The following is an 18,269-nucleotide window of genomic DNA, read 5'->3' as shown; positions in this document are numbered from 1 at the left end:
ACATATATTTTTACTTTGGGAGAAGAGTGTTCCGACAGAGGCTGATACCTCTTGAGGGAACTACTGAGGTTCACGCACTTCATAAGCAGAAAGGCTAAACTAAGTCTTTTTCAATGCTAAGTATCTTTGCTATAATGAAAAACCTGTCTCCCCAAAATACTGCCATAAGTTTTCAATTACGGGTTCTGTAATGTTTTCTAGAAAGTATATTTCAAGAAACATCCTTGGGTCAAAAAAAAAAAAAAAAATCCTGCCCACAATGCTCTCTCCAAAGTGCTTTTCTGTTACTCTTGCTTCTTCACAGCTGCTGAAAGATAGGTTGTTATTAATAACGCACCTGAATGACTCTTCATGGATTGTATAACTTTATAATTCTATTGATTTAATACGTACAGAAATTTAGGAGCCTGATGAAAATTTTGAAAGCTTGTACTTAACTCCAAAAGTTTCCAAATAGATCCTCCGCTTAAAATTATCATGTGCTGGGCTTCGCTGGTGGCGCAGTGGTTGAGAGTCCGCCTACCGATGCGGGAGACACGGGTTCGTGCCCCGGTCCGGGAAGATCCCACATGCCGCGGAGCGGCTGGGCCCGTGAGCCATGGCCGCTGAGCCTGCGCGTCCGGAGCCTGTGCTCCGCCGCGGGAGAGGCCACAACAGTGAGAGGCCCGCATACCGCAAAAAAACAAAAAAACAAAAAAAATTATCATGTGCTAAAAGACTAAAATGTCAGAGCCACAAGAATGTTTTGCATTACCAGTCAGCTCTAATGGAACTCTCTGTTCCCTTGTAATTAATTTTTTTAAAGAACCAGGCACAGCATAAGAGGAAGTGATCCTTGGGACAGACTTGTTCTGAATGTTAACAAAGGAGGCAAGATTGTACTTTTTTTCCTTGCCAATAATAAGACCTTTGCCCCTCTCCTATTAGACATGAGTCAGTCACTTACCTTCCACAAGGGCAGAGGAGGAGGAAGAAAGAGGCGCTGGTTATTACCTTTATTAAGTATGGAGGAGGACATGGTGTACCAGGCCCCTGATAATCCGGAGGGCCTGGGCTGCAAAGATATCCCTGAATTGTAAGGAAATTCAGCCACTCTGACACTCAGTCCCCTCCCCACGCTACCCAACCTAGCTTCCAAGATGTCCACCCCCATCTTCTCCCTTCACGTCCCTTCTCAGAAAAGCTGTCATGACTTTTATTCATAGAATGAGGGTGCCAGTGCTTCTCTGCACCTTTCTTACTGGGCAACGCTGGTCTATTCTCTTATAGATGCAATCTCAAGATTTGTCCTCAAAATCTAAAATAATCTTAAATACTTGATATGTATAATAAAAAATTGTGGACAGCAACCCTGCTGCAAAACTAATTTTCAACACGGAAGCACATTTCTAAAAGCTTCTCAACAATGAAAGAAGTCCTGAAATAATACCTAATTACTATTTCACTTTTTCATTGGAAGGCAAATGAACACTTACTAACATTTCAAAATTTACAATCTGAAATAATTTCCCCTGAAACATCACTGCTCCATTCACAAAGGGCCAGAAAAAGTCACATCAATAGATTAAGGTGACTTAATGCTTTGAATTCAATTATGAGATGAGCTCATGGGCGGAAGTAAAAATAATTTGAAGGAAACTGCAATCCCATTATCGCCCCCTACTTCTTAAATCATTCATCTAAATTTTTTGTCCTTTCATTATAAATTAGAATAAAGTACAGAGACACTTTTCAAAACAAAACAAAACAAAAAATCCACAAGATAGTAAAGTTTCTGCTGTTATGGAGCTCCCTTGGTAAGGGGAGTGAAAAGCAAGAAGAGAGTGAAGAAACGAGATTCATTCTGAGAGAATTCAGTGCTCTGAAGAAGAGAAAACACGGGGATGTGATAGAGAAGGTGGCATATGAACAGAGCTCTGAACGATATGGGAGTGGGCAGCCATGCCAAGGACTGGGGAAGGGGAGGGGGGGTCTGGGCAGAAGAGCCAGGAGGTGGCTGAGTCCCCAGAGGTCATCGTGGATAAACAGAGTGAATAGCAGGAAGGGCGGTGAGAGGTGGCGTCAGGGAAGGAGGCAGAGTATTGTAGGCTACGGCAACTCAAAGTGAGAAACGATGCAGTGACCACAGAATGGGGTTTCCTCTAACATGCTTGTGTTCACTTATATTCACGCTGCTCACAGGAAACCACTGACCCAAGAAACAGACACCGATCATGTACTATGTACAACAAGTGCCGTTACAGAAGAACTTTTTAAAAGGGATGCCATGGAACCTTACTCAGGTATTTTTTGTTCATTGTGATTTTTCAAGATAATATCTAAGAACAATACAAGATCATTTACACTAATAAACTCCAAAATAACAGAGAACAATAATTTCCATTTCAATGTTACATTTATACTTTATGCAACACCCTAGGAGCTTTTCTGTTAAGACCCTGCCATTCAGCAAATTCCATGAGAACCTTGAAAAGCTCTTTCTTTACTTAGTTCTAAGCCAAATGTGATTCCTGATCTTGCCTGGATAGATTTGTGAAGTATGATGATAAAACACATAGTTTTTCAGCCCTGTGTTATCAACATGTATGGGAATGTGCTCAGTAACCATACACATCAACAGACATAAAGCGGCACTTGTGACATAATTTTCTAGTTGCAATAATTACCCTTCACTTCGTATGAAGAGAACAAAGGAAAACCAAGATTCACCATGCCTGGAATAGGTGCTAGACATGGAGTTCTCACAGAATGCTCACTACAGCCCCATGGGTATTATCTCCATTTTACTGAAGTGCAATGAGTTGCACAATTCGATCAAGGCCACAGAGTCTGTACCTAACTCCAAAGCTCATGCTCCTTCTAAATTAATCCTTCAAACCTCCCGAGAGAAGCTGATTCATTAATAGCAATCATTTATTCGACAGGCACTTCTTCAGCTCTTGAAAAGTCTATTTAACCATACTTGACTTATAAAAGGAAAAAGAACAAAACTTTCCAAAGATAGTTTTGAGACAGGCTGGGACCTGGGACCCTTTGCTGCAATGCTTGCACCTGGACAAACGTCTCCTCCAGCAACAGAATGCAAAGAAACTATAAGAGACTAAAAATAACTGCACGCATGCACAGCTGGGGCAAATTATGAGCAACAAGATACAAAAAGATCAAAACCCAACTGCAGCTTCTGAGCTGCCAGGAGCAAAGGCAGGGTACTGCTCATGATCCCTGCACACAGCACCACCAAGGGGGTGGGCAGCCCACCTAAGCAACCTCTCCAGCCACCCATGTCTGCTCCTACCCTCAACCCCACTTAGGGGATTAGCTCGCCCCCTGCTTAGGGAGCAAGCAAGGGCACTTGTTATTTGTTCTCACTCCCTCACGCTGCAGCATCCCTAATAAAGCCTCGCCTGAATTCCTCATCTGACCTCGTCAATTTCTATTAAGGAGCCCAAGAGCCCAGGTGGGTAACAGCCTGTCTTCCATTGCTGATCAAAACAGCTTCTCTTAAGAGAAATACCACACAATCTAGAAACGGACTTTTAAAAAAATCTGACAAGAAAAGTATTTGTTTTACTGAACCTGACATATGAAGGCGCGGCAACCCAGAGGGTGGCTTAAATGGGCGTTTAGATGTTACTGGCAAACATAAGGAGGGCGTGCATAAGGAGGGATTCACAGAATCTCTGGTCCAGCCTTGTTTTGGACAAAACGAATGTGCTCAGTCTCAACAGTGTGAAACTCTTGTTTCTGCTCCTCCATAGGCAGCAGATGGCATAACTGGTCATAAATGCTGGTCGACAAAAGGTGTCAGGATAGGAGCTTTGAGTTTGTAAAAAAAGGCAACTTCTGAGCCGCTTACTCTACTGCTGCCTCCAATACTGAGATCCTTTAATATATTCCTGCCTGTCAGCGGGCTTCCAGCAGGAATTTATAAAATGGCAGTGAAATTCACGGGGGGTGGGGGGGGGGGAGCCAAACTCTTGCATAATCATTTTATTCAAACCCACGCAAGTACTCACTTAGTTCTTGTTTATTTTGCTCCTTAATTCCTGGAATTGTTCAATCAGTGATTTTGGATGGAAGTCTTTCCCCAGAGTTTCCCCCATCAACATTTTTGACATGTTTGCAAGAGAAACTTGTTTAAAAAAACACAAAACATTCAAGAGAATTGTCCATTTTCCTCACGATTCATCTTGGAAATGACTGACTAATCAAGAGTAATTTTTCAGATGTCACTTGCACAACAGCAGACTGGACTTAAAGATTTTTAAATCACACGACTTAAGTGGAATCCAGGCCTCGCCTGTTCTCGTCCCACTTCCATTCAGGGTTATTTGCCTGAACTGTTTTCCTGTTTCGACAACTTGAACACCAACCAATTGGTCAAACAACGCCGAGAGAAAAAGAGGGCCAGCTTCCTCCCACCCCCCGCCCCCGCCGCTCACGAGCTGAGGACATCTCCGCAGCCAACTTCCCCACTTCTCCTTTCAGCCCCAAATGGCCCTGAAACTATGTTCGTCCTGGAGCTCGAAGTCCCTCCGCTCTCCTGTCAATTAGCGCCGTTTGGGACCCCTGCCCGCGAGTGGGGTCTGCGCCGAGGATGTGGACGCGGCGGGAGACGAAGAGCGCTCTCGGGTCCCCGGCTACCCCCTCCCCGGGGACGCTCTCTCGGAACCCACCGAACGCGGAGGTGGGGGGGGGGTGACCAGACGCCAGGGCGCACGGGTGCGCGCGGGGTGGGCGTGCAGGGGAGCGCGACATGCCCGTGGAGTTGAAACCCTCGGCCGCGGAGGGGGTGGAGGGTCTCCGCCGGGCGGCCGGAAGGCGGTCGCTCCGGGCCCGGGCTCCCAGGCCGAGGAGGGGGCGCGGCAAGGGGCCAGCTTACCCGCAGCGGCGGCGGCGACTGCGAGGCCCAGCAGCGGCAGCAGGAGACCGGGCGGCGCGGCGCGGGGCATGACTGTGCTGCGGACCCGGCGCGCACGCTGCTCGGAAGTGCGGAGCCGCCGCCCGACCCCTCCCACCCGCGGCCCCTAACCCGCCCGAGTGCCCGCCCGCGCTGCTTTCCGGCCGGCGCTCCGGCTCTCCGTGATTTTTAAAACTTTTCATCTGAACCGAAATAAATTCAGCCTCTCAAAAATGTTGCCAAAGTAGTACAAGGAATTTTCATAACCCTTCAGCCAGCTTTTCTAAATATTAACGTCGTATGTAACTCCAGCACAATGAGTCAAAGCCAGCATATTAACACGGGTGCAATACTGTGCACTAATCTACAGCCGTTATCACACTTCACCAGTTGTCCCTCTGATGTTCTTTTTCTGTTCTAAAATCCAATTCAGGGTCATACACTGTTGAGATGTGACGTCTCCTCAGTCTCTTTAATGTGGGACAGTTCCTGTGTCATTGCTTATCTTTCACCATCGATCTGGATACAAGTTTGAAGAGTACTGGCCAGTCGCTATGTAGAATGTCCTTTAGTTTCAGTTTGTCTGATGTCTCCTCCTGAGGGAGATTAGAAGAACAGGATTCAGGTTATGTTTTTGTTTTGTTGTTGTTTGTTTTCTGGCAAGAGTACCACAGAAGCCATATGCCCAGCCCAGGAGGACCATGTCATTCTGTCTCATCACTGGTGATGTCAATTTTGATCCCTTGGTTAAAGTGGTGTTTGTCCTTTCGACCTAATGGTCAGAAGCCTTTTCAAAGGCTCTTCTCTCAGTGGACTGTGGCCCTCAGACAACTCTTCTCTGTCAGCAGCTCCTGGATTAAGGGTCTTTAAACTACGCTTATACGGCCCGTGGAAGGAACCAACTCTGATGGATACCTTGATGTTGAACTTCTGGCCTCCAGAACTGTGACACTATAAATTTCTGTCGTTTAAGAAAAAAAAAAAAAAGGGAAACCACCCATACTTATTATATGTATAAACTATGCAACTGTAACTCCACTAGTGAGTGTCTCTGGAACCAGACAATCAAGGCCAGGCAGGCTGCTTGTTTAAACCCTGACATTGTCTCATGTCATTACCAAAAGAGTGCTTTAAAATCAAGTCTAAACTCTACAAACACAAACAACTCAATTTTAAAATGTACAAATGAGCTGAACAGACACTTTGACAGAGAAGATACACAGATGGCAAAAAGCATATGAAAACATACAACGTCACATGTCACTAGGGAATTGCAAATTAAAACAAGATACCACTACACACCTATTAGAATGGCTTTTAAAATCGACAACACCAAATGCTGATGAAGATGGAGAGCAAAAGGAACTCTCATTCATTGCTGGTGAGAATGCAAAATGGTACAGCCACTTTGGAAGACACTTTGCAGCTTCTTGCAAAACTAAATATACTCTTACCATGTGATTCAGTGATCATGCTCCTTGGTATTTATCCAAACAAGCTGAAACCTTACATATTCACAAAATTTTAAAAAATATTTATTTATTTTAAAATTTTATTTAAAAATTTAAAAAATAATTAATTTATGGCTGTGCCAGGTCTTAGTTGTGGCATGTGGATCTTAGTTGCAGCATGCAGGATCTTTAGTTGCAGCATGCAGACTTCTTAGCTGCGGCATGAGGGCTCTTAGTTTCGACCTGCACGTGGGACCTAGTTCCCTGATCAGTGATCGAACCCAGGCCCCCTGTACTGGGTTACCCACTGGACCACCAGGGAAGTCCCTATCACAAAAATTTATATGTAGATATTTACAGTGGCTTTATTCATAATTGCCAAAACCTGGAAGCAACCCAGATATCCTTCAATAGGTGAATGGATAAATAAACTGTGGTACATCCAGACAATGAAATATTGTTCAGCACTAAAAAGAAATGCACTATCAGGCCATGAAAAGACATGGAAGAACCTTAAATGCATATTGCTAAGTGAAAGAAGACAATCTGAAAAGTCCATATACCCTGTAATTTTAACTTTATATTTTGGAAAAGGCAAAACTGTGGTATCAGTAAAAGATCAGTGGTTGCCAAGGGTTGGGGGAGGTGGGAAGGGAGACATGAATAGGTGGAGCACAGAGAACTATTAGGGCAGTGAAACTGTTCTGTAAGATACTATAATGGTAGACACATATCATTATACATTTGTCAAAACCCATAGAATATACAACATAAAGATGAATCCTAATGTAAACTATGGACTTTAGTTAATAATAATGTATCCATACTGGATCATCAGTTTTACCAAATGTCCCACACTAATGCAAGATGCTAATAATAGGGAAACATGGCGAGAGATAAGGAGGTGTATGGGAACTCTCTGTACTTTCTGCTCATTTTTTAACCGAAGACTGCTCAAAAATTAAAGTCTATTCTAAAAGATCAAGTCTAACCTTTTCCAATCCTTTCTAACCCTTTCCATTTCTCTAATAGTCCAGTCGGAAATGGAGTGATTGCACCAAGGAAATCTATCTGACCAAAGGGGTCTATAAGGAGAGTCACAGAATGTTAGAGGTGGTAGGGGCCATCTTCATTTACTGATAAGGAAACTGAGGTCCAAAGAAGGGACATCACTTAGCCACAGGCACACAGTGAATGCCAAAAAATGAACCAGAGCCCAGGTCGTCTGCTGGACTCTCCCACCCTCTCCAGGTTCAGTCTCTCTTGCCAAAGTATCAATGTCTTGCTCAACTTATTTATTTCCATCATTCCTCTCAGACTGTCAATAACGGGTTTATATACTAAACCCAAATCCAAAGCAAATCCTTCCAAATGTACACAATGTTTATTAAATACGAAAACATCCTGATTCTGGACACTTCTGTCCTGCTAACTACACAAGTAAAATGAACAGCTCTATGCAGTCATGTATTTGGAAAAGTCATCTCCACCCCCCACCTCGGGCACCAAAGCATATTGTATCAATGTGGATTACTTTGCGTGAAAACTAATTGTCAAATAATGGTTAGATTTACAATAGAAGTAGAACCTTAATGAATCAACATCATTTAGGCAAATAACCCTTTTCAGCAGTCTTTTATTTTTAAGTCATTTGAACTAAGGGAAGGCATATTTTCCCCACTGTTAACTCTGATGCATACTTCCTCATTTTTTATGCTAATATGACAAAACAGACTACTTAACCACCTCTGCATGGAATAATACACTATTTCATCAAAATCTCTCACTATGATGTTCTACTTTCCAGTCACACCTCATACCTTTTATTTTTCCTTCTCTTTCACTTCTCTTTGACCTCATTCCAGACTCCAATCCCTTGACTTCATTTTTCCTGGCCTTTTATTTCTCCCTTCTTCATCCAGCCTGGATACCATACCCTCCCTTGTTTCTCTGTTGCATCCACCTGGCCAACTCTGACTCCTGGGGTCTCTTCTTTTTTTCCCTCTTTTTCAAAACTAAAAAAAAAATTTTTAACTTCCAGCTTTATTGAAATATTTTGAAATATAATTGACATATAACATTTTGTAAATTTAAGGTGCACAGTGTGTTATTGCAAAAGGATTACCACCATAGTGTTCCATCTTGTCACATAATTACCATTTCTTTCTTGTGATGAGAACATTTAATATCTACTCTCTTAGCAACTTTTAACTATATTACACAGTATTGTTAACTATAATCACCATGCTCTATATTCCTCAGAACTTATTCATCTTATAAGTGGAAGTTTGTACCCTTAAACCACATCCCCCCTTTTCCCCTACTCCCACCCCTGGTAACCACCATTCTGCTCTCTGTTTCTCTGAGTTTGGCTCTTTTAGACTCCACATATGAGTGATATCATACATATTTGTCTTTGTCTGACTTATTTCACTTAGTATAATGCCCTCCAGATTCACCAATATTGTTGAAAATGGCAGAATTTCTTTCTTTCTCATGGCTAAATAATATTCGTGTGTGTATCACATCTTCTTTATCCATTCATCCATTGATGGATACTTAGGTTGTTTCCATACCTCGGCTATTGTGAATAATGCTGCAGTGAACATGGGAGTGCAGTTATCTCTTCAAGATCCTATTTCCATTTCCTTTGGATATACACCCAGAAGTGGGATTACTGGATCACATGGTAGTTCTATTTTTAATTTTTTGAGGATGGGGTCTCTTCTTTCTTCTTCATAGTCTCCTTTCCCTCAATTCTAGTGAAGTAGCTGAGGGCAGGTAGAGGAAATCTATTAATTCTCTTGATGCTTGCCTCTACTAATATATGGCTTTTAATTTCATCTGGGCCCAGTAAGCCTCTTCTGCAGTCTTTTTATTTTGTCTTGGTCATTATCCTCTCTCATTCCCCACATAGAATATTTCAATTTTTTAATTATGCTCTTCAAGCTGAAACCCCATTTGATACTTGTCTTTCCCGGCAGAAAACCTCACCTTCTACTCAATGGGAAAATAGGGGCCATCAGGTGTAGACAAACATCTTCAAAGACTTATCTGCTCTCCCCTTCCCTTTCACACAGGTCTTTCTCTTTTGTCCTCAGAGAGGAATGCATGCTTCCTCCCATCCCATCCAATCCTAGTTCCTCTTTATGTAGGTTTAGAACTGCGCCTCTCATCCCATCTGCTCCAAGATTTTCTTCCATTAATGACGCCCCATCTCTCCCCGGCATCATCAACTTCTGTCCATCGTGTTTAGTTTTTGATGTGTTTTGTTTTCTTTCCTCTAAGCTTCTCAACCTGTGAATCTCTTTCTGCTCTGCTTTGGGAAAAAATCTTCTTCAACCCTCCTTCTCTCTCTAGCTATGGCCCATCTCTACATACTTCTCAAGATTTCATGTTCTCTATTTCCTAATTTCCCTTTCATTTTTCAGCTCACTCCCCTCTGGATTCCAGTGATCTCCTGCATTTCCATCGGTTAAAATCACCAATGTTTTCCTCATTCCTGGATTCCAGTTTTATCTGACTTTGGCTCTTTGTTGTTTAGCAATTGGAGCAATATTGACTTGACCCTACATTGTATTAAGAGGGTATTTGGCCAGGGAACCAGATACCCTCTTAGGACTTCTCAGGACTGACATCAACCCACATAAGGTCCCTGGGGAGGGTACTGGGCTGGGCACTGCTGAGCTCCCTTGTTGTGAGATAAGTTAGGCCTAGATAACTTTAGACCAGAACAGAGGAGGAGTCCACCTCTGTGAATTTCAGGTCCCCTAGGCCCAGGAACGGGAAAAATGGGATGAAGAGGAAAGGCTGATGAGGAAGACCAGTGAAAAGCCTCGTGCAGATAATCCAGGAAGCAAAAAAGGATAGAGGTCTGAATTAAGACAGCTGGCAATAGAGATAACCAGTTCATGAGAAGTGTGGGAAAAAACTGACAGAATTGTTGGATTAGAGAGATGAGAAAGAGAGAATTTAAGGATGATTTCTGAGTTTCTAGCTTGGGAAACAAGGGGTATATTGTCTTCATATTAATTCAAGGAGAATATAAGAAGAAGAACTGTTTGGGAGAATAGAAAAAAAGTCTGAAATTCTGCTTGTGATTAAGTTAGCTTGGGAAAAAAGAGAAATAGGTGTATACTAAATTTGCTGAGATGTAATATTGTGAAAATGTCTGAATTTAGACTATACAGGAAATCAGAGTTAACTTTGTACAGATCATGAGGTCTAATTAAAAAAAAAGTCTTTGATATATATAGTTAAAATTTGTCTTTTTAGATAAAAAGTTGTTGAGCAAAGACCTAACAATTAGGTCTTTGTTTCTCCAAGAGGGTTTTAGGATTAAATGAACCTAAGAGAAAGGAACCTGAATCTCTGGATTTCCCTAGATTCAACTCAGCAGAGGGGTCAGGACTGGGGGTTGCCAACACTATTTGCAGAGGAGATCTCCCAGATAACGAAACATCTTGCCCTGGGATCAGGGAAGGGAACATTCTGTGAGAGGATAGTCATTGGTAGCACTTCTAAATTTGTCCCCTATACCTGATCACTGGGTGTATTTACCTGCTTTTTTAGGTGCCTGGTTTTGAAATATCAACTTTGTCAGACCAGATGTGGGTGTTGGATTAGTTAGGAAGATTGGGAAAAGTTGTCTTCAGTTCTTCTGAGACATTTGGAACAGGGGAAATGAGGAAGGGAACACAATACAGGCAGTTCTGATCATGTTGAGAAGGACTTTCATGGAGATTGTTCAGTGGGAGTTAGAAACATAAACTAGATATTTGAACTACTGACTTAGAAGTGGTTGATGAATGTTGTGGGGTGGGAGGTGGTGTGCTGGATCTCCTGAAGGGAGCACACAGAATGAGAAGCAAGTGGATCATAGGTGGAATCCCTGCTGATCCAGTAGTTTAAAGAAATGCTGAGTCAGAGGAATCAAAAACAGAGCCTAAAATCAAACATTCAGAGATGTAGGGATGATTACGTTTATTCTTTTAAAAATGCACACAAAGTCTTAAGGATGCCTTGCTTTACAATAGCTGGACACTTTATTTCTTGTCATGCTATATGCCTAACATAATAAAGCCCAATCTAGAGATATTTTTTCCCCAACAAGGATCAACAACACTTTTACTTAAAAAATAAAATGACTTTATTATGGCATCACTACTACATATACCCGTACTTTTTGCATCCAGTTTGTTTAGTTCTTTGAAGAAAGTCTTAACAACTAAAACTGTACCGATCATAGAGCAAGAGAATTACTTTAACAGATTCAGTAAAAAATAGTTCAGGACAACTGTACTATAGAGTTTTAGACTATACTAACGTTGTCTTAGAAATTTATTTACAATGTCATCATAGTATAAACACTCTAAATTTTAAAATAAATCTGTGGATTTCATACAAAAATATTCTAAAGTACAAGTATAAGTTAAACACTGAATAAAACATTCATCATATGCAGTAGAAGCTATTATTAAGAATATATTCTAGGTGGTAAAATTCAAAACGATAACCACCAGACTGTTTCCTAAACCATCCCTAATTTTAAATATTTTAGTAGTAATCACAAGGTTTAGAGTTTCATGGTAAAATTCTCATTTTTACAAATGTGAGATACACAGTTACCTTCACAGGCCTCTTTTCTCTTTAGCTTATGTAAAAAGGCAACAAAGTAATAAAAATTTCTTAGTCAGAAGTTGCCATACTATATATTAATTGTGAAATTTTCAAAAAATCTTATCCTTAGCTGATTCCCTTTAAAAAGAAAACAGTTATATGTTGTACATAAAACAAAAAAACACATTTCAGAAAAATGTTAAGTACTAAATCTTTTTTTAAAAAAAACTATGACCAGAACAAAACATTTGCATTTAAATAATTTTGGTGTGAAATATCTTTGGAATAGTATAAGAAACTCTTGCCAAGAGGCACAATTTTGCTGTTTACATGTTTCATTGCTCAATAATTTCCCCCAAATGCTACAAATGACTATTTTAAAACAATGTTGACATTATTTACAGTTGTGTTTTTACCTTGAGGTACTAATTTTGCATTTGGCTCGGATGTTCTTAAAAGGTAGATCTGTGACCTAGTAATATGCCAGTTTTGATTTCCTAAGACGTTGTGTTAAAATACCATTAAAATATACATATCCTTATTACCAACCACATTCTTACAGAGAAAAATGCACATTAAACATTACCTTATGAACAATTTGGACTTTAGTTCCAGCTTTGGTTCCTTTTCATTCTATTAAGTAGTTATAAACATGGCATTTGTGGGTAATTGTGTAATTGTAGATACCAGGATAGCAATTAAACAAAAAAAGAAAAAGTACTTAAGACTTCTACGTTGAAACAGAGTAAATACTGACACTGGGAAAATTTTAAATGGCCCATTTTTCCTAAACCATCAGTGCAAATTAGCAAACCTTTAGAAGAGTTTAGTCATGGAAAGAAGAAAGCATAATTTCATCTTCATTGGCTCCTTGCTGATACCGAACTGAAGAGAAGCCCACCCAGTGCAAACGGTTCCTTTGGAAAAGGAACCAGATCAATCCGCTGATGAGAGCTAAGAAACTTAGCACAGCAAATGTGATACCCATTCCTCTGTAATCAGGGCCTAGAACAGGGAAAGGTTTGACGGTGGAGGAGAGAATATAAAAGTGATTATTATTGATTTTATACATTAGGCTCTACGTCACATATGTGAACACTGTACAAATTAGATACAATAAGTACCTGATTGTTTCATAGTGTGAACACAATTCAAATTCAGCATCAGATACTCAAGTGTTTTCTTTTCCAATTTAACTCTTTTCATTCAAATCCTCTTCATTGCTATAGCAATTGTCTTCCAAAGAAACTAAAGTGCTATCATTATTCTCACTTCCCTTCCCATCATCTCTGAGACCATCATTCCCAGTATATTACCTTACTTTGATAGCAAATTGCTAAAAGTTGTAAATGTTTGTGTTTGACTTACCTAGTGCCAAATAAAGTATTATTTGCTTTAAAGGAATTTAAGCCTTCAGGATGACCTCATTTAGTTCCTTGCTACTCAATTTCAAACACTGTCCCAGGCCCCTGTCTACATGCTGTCGAGATGGACTCATTTTTTCTCATGGCTTTAATACCATCTCTATGCTGACCTCCCTTCTCTCTCATATGTCCAAAGGCACACACTGCACATGCCATGTGGATAGCTCATCTCCACATGGATAGTTCAAAATGCCGAAACAGAGCTCTTGGTTTATACCACTCTAACCCTGCTCCCCCCCAAATCTTTTTTTTTTTCCCCCAAATCTTTTAGTCACTCTCCATTCCACTCAGAATGGAACCTGAACTCTTGACTCGGGATTCCAAAGCCCTAAGTGTCTGGCACCTGTCTACTTGGCAGCTCTTCCCTGAGGCCACAGCAAGTTGTTCTGTCTTAGGCTCTCTGCTCCAGCTGGCACCTCTGCCTGCTATGATTCCTACCCTGGTTCCCAAGGCCTTTCCGATCTCAGCTTCAATATCTCCTGCTCTAAGATGTCTTCTCTGATAACCTGATCTAGAGTAGTCAGCCTCCTAGTCTCCATTATATAGAGTTTATAACTATTTGATATTTTCCTCTCTTTTAAAAATAGACCTGCTTGGTTACTTATTATGTCTTCCTCCATTAGATTGTAAGCTCTGTGAGAAAAGGAATCTTATCTGTCTTGTACATGGGTATAGCTCCACACATAAAACAGATAATCTAAATATTTGATGAATCAACGCATAAATATATAGATACTGGTCACCTAGAATTAGGGTTTTATTTTTAATATTTGTACACCAAACTGAACATTTTATGCTAATCTTTAAAAATGTTGATGTGAAAATTTTAGAGCTTATTAAGATTTTTGTGGTTATTTTATGTATCAGTTATGATGAAATGGAAGTTCAAATTATGATTTCCTATAGATACTCAGGACATTTTAAGTAATGAAATAGTTTTGCATTGTTCTTAATTATGAGTTTTATGGGAATGAGGAGAAAGGAAACACACTGCAGAATTAGACCTTTGAGTTTTTACATGTTTGAACTATGGAATAAAATACATCTTAACATTTTCACAGAAGTGACCTCCCTAACACTCTGGCAGCTTCCATTTTTCTTAGGAAAGAATATACAAAGTTTGGACAGTTTAGCACTTTGCTCTGGGAGTCCTAGACATCTTTTGCATTTACTGTCATTTGTAATCTATCTATTTTTCTGAGGAAAAGAATCTGTGAGTTAAGACTGTTTGGATATACTCTAAGGACTAAGTACTTTAGGACAAAGTACAAAACTTTGCACATAATTGAATTGTACAATTATTTCCTGACCTATTTTGCAAAGTGTTCCTTAAGGACAGGTTACATACTTACCCAAGGGAACTCTGCACACAACTCTTCCATAGCCACGTGAACATTCAACTTTTATCCAAGTTTCATTTGAAGCTAACAAAATGCTACATTGTCCACTGCCACTCTTAAATTTATTTGCCCATTTGACAAATGTCACTTTTGATCCATCTAACCAATTCCAGGACTGATCTAAAGAAAGAAATTAAGTATAACTATGTTTATTGCAACTAAATTCCTAAGGTTAAAAGGTGCATGGCTCATATAATTTATTTCCTTAGAACTGTGCTGTGCCACCATTTTAAAATGAAATTTATTGGAAGTGAAAAAATTAAAATCAGTCCATCACCTGCACTTGCCACATTTCAAGTGTTCAATAGCCATATATGGCTAGTGATTACTACGTTGGACAGAGTAGATATAGAACAATTTCATCTTTGCAGAAAGTTCTGTTAGACAGCACTGATGTAGAATATGGTGCTTTGATTAAAGTGCAGAATGCCTGTACATTTACTGTGTGATGGATAGACTTCTAAAGACCTGTATCCCTTTTCTCTTGCTCTCCGCCCCCCTCCCCCATTAAAAATCATTCCCAGTGTGCTGGTGGGCGAGGAAAGGTACAGCGGGGTCCAAGAAGGCCTCCTCACCGTGACTCCATTTTTGCTTTCCAGCTGAGATTGCACCACCTTGTGGTGATAGTATAAACACAATTTATAATTCATTTAGATGGCCAACTTTGAATTCACTGACTTTTTGACACATACTTAACATTTTGGAATTCACATTTATTTTAATTATTTAGAATTCAAATTTGCATAAAATGTGAAGCAGACTTCCTATTCTTCTATCAAATTTGTACTCTTCATTCTTTATCAATTCCAAGTGCACTGAAACCCTCTATTACGCCTTATTGAAAAACTCTTCCACAAACCTTTTTGAACCAAATTTCTGCAATTTTACTAAGCTAGTATGAAAAAAAAATCACCATTAAGACTTAATTTAGGGCTTCCCTGGTGGTGCAGTGGTTGAGAGTCCACCTGTCGATGCAGGGGACACGGGTTCGTGCCCTGGTCCGGGAAGATCCCACATGCCGTGGAGCGGCTAGGCCCGTGAGCCATGGCCCCTGAGCCTGCGCGTCCGGAGCCTGTGCTCCGCAACGGGAGAGGCCACAACAGTGAGACGCCTGCGTACAGAAAAAAAAACCCCCAAAACAACCAAACAAACAAACAAAAACAAACAAAAAACTTAATTTAGCTCTATGGTAAAAAACGTTCCAAGAGGGAAGGGAACAACAGGAAGAGAACTTCTGAATAACAGTTAAAAGCTACAAAAACACTGTGTGATAGACACTAGAAATCTAAGGGTTCCTGGTGGGGGACACGAGGGACACAGATATTGTCACCGGAGAAAAACAAATTCTGTTGACCCAAGTATCTTAAGCCTCTAAAACAATTCCAGTTGATTTAACCTGATTTTCTATTTCATTAGTGTTTCCATCATTACTAATAAGTCACCTGTTTATTCATTAGGAGTTTATGAGCCTCTAAAACAGCAGATCTAGTTTATTCATCACCAAGAAGCATCCGAATTAGCCACCACTTGACATTCTTTAGTGAGGCTGACTTGGTATTTAGGACAAGTTAGAACTCTCTTTGCACACTGTACATACAGATATGTCATTTACCGGCAGAAAGTTGAGATAATCCAAGCCAAACTCTCATGGTAATGTTATTATTTTCCCTTATCAGTCTGCTCACAAATTTATTCTCATCTTCATCCTTTATGGTAACGATAGTTGCAGAATGATCTGTTGAAGGAAAACAAATCCCAAACCAATTAGCCTTATGCAAACTAGGGAAGTGGTTTATTCTCAACCAGCCATTTGAAAAAAACTATCAGGATCAAGATCACGAAGATATTCAAACTTGACATGGAATGTTCTTAAAATCTGGTATTTATTTCAGATTTTAAAAAATATAACATTAATAGCTTCTAAAAAAGTTAGTAATGTTCTAGATTGAAACTTTGCATATAGAAATTTTACATTTCCTCAAAATGTTTACCTGGTAATATTTTTGGATCTTGGAACTACCTAACCAGTGAGACCTTTCTGTATAAACAGCAAGTCATAAGAATGGGGTATGTAATGGTAGAAGTCTGTGCTCCCCTATAGACTTTCAACACTCTCTCCTCAACAACCAGTTCTGTATAATAACTCAGCTTTAACTTTGCTTCTGTTAAAATGAAAATGAAAGCCAATAGGTTTGGGATGTCAGAGAGCATTGGCCTTCCTTTTAATATTATTTTATACATAAGAGTACTTGGTCATCCATTGTAAGTTCCTAAATATAGTATGGCACTGAATGGGTGAGTATTCTTGAAGCTTGATAGGTTGCCCTAAACCCACAGAGGTAACAGTGCTATCACCAGCATCAGGCAAGGGATAGAAACAAAATAATAACTAGACTTGGAAATCCATCCTAAATGGAATCAAATAGTCTTCAACCCAAACAAGCTTATCCATACTTGAACTAAAGCATTTCTTTTGTGGTGTGAAGTATTTAAAGAAGGGCAAAGGAAAGCCTTTTCTCCTCTACAGATCACCAGTGTGCAGGCACTTTACCTTGTTTAATACTACGTAATCCTGTAGAAAAGGTATTATCACTATCTTACAGATGTAGAAATGGAGGGGCAAGAAGATTAAGTAAGTTTGTCAGACTTTCATAGCTAGACAGCTTTAGAAATAGAAAGTCAATCTCAATCTTTCTAATGATAAGAGTAGTTACGAATGCTCTCCATATGCAGAGCTCTGTGATAAATTAGCACACATTATCCCGTTTCATTCATTCCTACAACAACCCAACCTTTACCCAAACTTTGAAGTGAGTACTATTTTCATTCTCATTGTTCAGAGGAGAAAGAGAAACAATTATGTAGCTTCCACAATATCATTCAGCTTAGTTAGTATGGAAGCTGGGATTTGAACCCAGGCCTGTCTGTCTCCAAGGCTTAAGTGCTTAAACCCTACACTACAATGACAGTAAACCTTTTTTTCTCCTTTAGGAACAAAAGGCTTCTGACTTTCAGAACATGTATATAGAGCTCAAAAGAGTTCCCATCACGTGTAACATGTATAACACACAACAGTTCCCACACAAAAGTTTCCATCATGTAGTTAAGCAGTAACAAGGAGATTTTTAAATCAGTAAAGTGTCTCCACAAGTTAGTAAAATAAATAAGATAAATGTCATCTGCCTGCCAAAATTGAGACGCAAGGATGCAGGTACTCGAAATACTCTAGGTGGTCTCCCTAGGAGTCGTTTCACAGTTTGACTACCCGCCAAGTTTCTCATGGGAGGGAGCCAATCATTGCTGCTCTTTCATTTTAGTTAAATCTGAAGACAAAACGTCCTGTCCCTTATAGTGTTCAGAGGTGTGGGCCATCCCTTTTGCAGAATGGATGAACAACCCATACTTCTTAGACTTTGTTACCCTGGTCAGGCTAAGCTTACTTATTAATGACTAGGTAATGAAAAATCTACAATTT

General features: G+C 40.0%; 1 protein-coding gene across 4 annotated transcripts in view; it reads right to left on the bottom strand.

The window, feature by feature from the left end:
• The window catches only part of LOC111172783 (CD302 antigen), a 132,958-nt gene that overhangs the window by 25,599 nt on the left and 89,090 nt on the right, over positions 1 to 18,269 (bottom strand). The window contains exons 33-35 of one of the 4 annotated variants that reach the window (XM_022569832.2): positions 16,407 to 16,529; positions 14,747 to 14,914; positions 11,320 to 12,975 (exon numbers count right to left, since the gene is read on the bottom strand). In XM_022569832.2, the coding sequence (XP_022425540.1) occupies positions 12,797 to 12,975; positions 14,747 to 14,914; positions 16,407 to 16,529 (470 nt within the window). In that variant the 3' untranslated portion in view covers positions 11,320 to 12,796. Of the gene's footprint in view, positions 1 to 4,882; positions 5,483 to 11,319; positions 12,976 to 14,746; positions 14,915 to 16,406; positions 16,530 to 18,269 lie in introns of those variants that run through there. The other 3 variants (XM_022569835.3, XM_022569833.3, XM_022569834.3) reach the window with 3 other exon arrangements.

Source organism: Delphinapterus leucas, chromosome 8 (genome assembly GCF_059928025.1).
Source record: "Delphinapterus leucas isolate spDelLeu-1000000601 "Yukka" chromosome 8, BTC_Dleu_Yukka2, whole genome shotgun sequence".
In the NCBI taxonomy this organism is placed as follows: Eukaryota; Metazoa; Chordata; class Mammalia; order Artiodactyla; family Monodontidae; genus Delphinapterus; species Delphinapterus leucas.
Note: the sequence above shows the minus strand (reverse complement) of the source record. Positions and strands in the feature narration are given on the sequence as shown.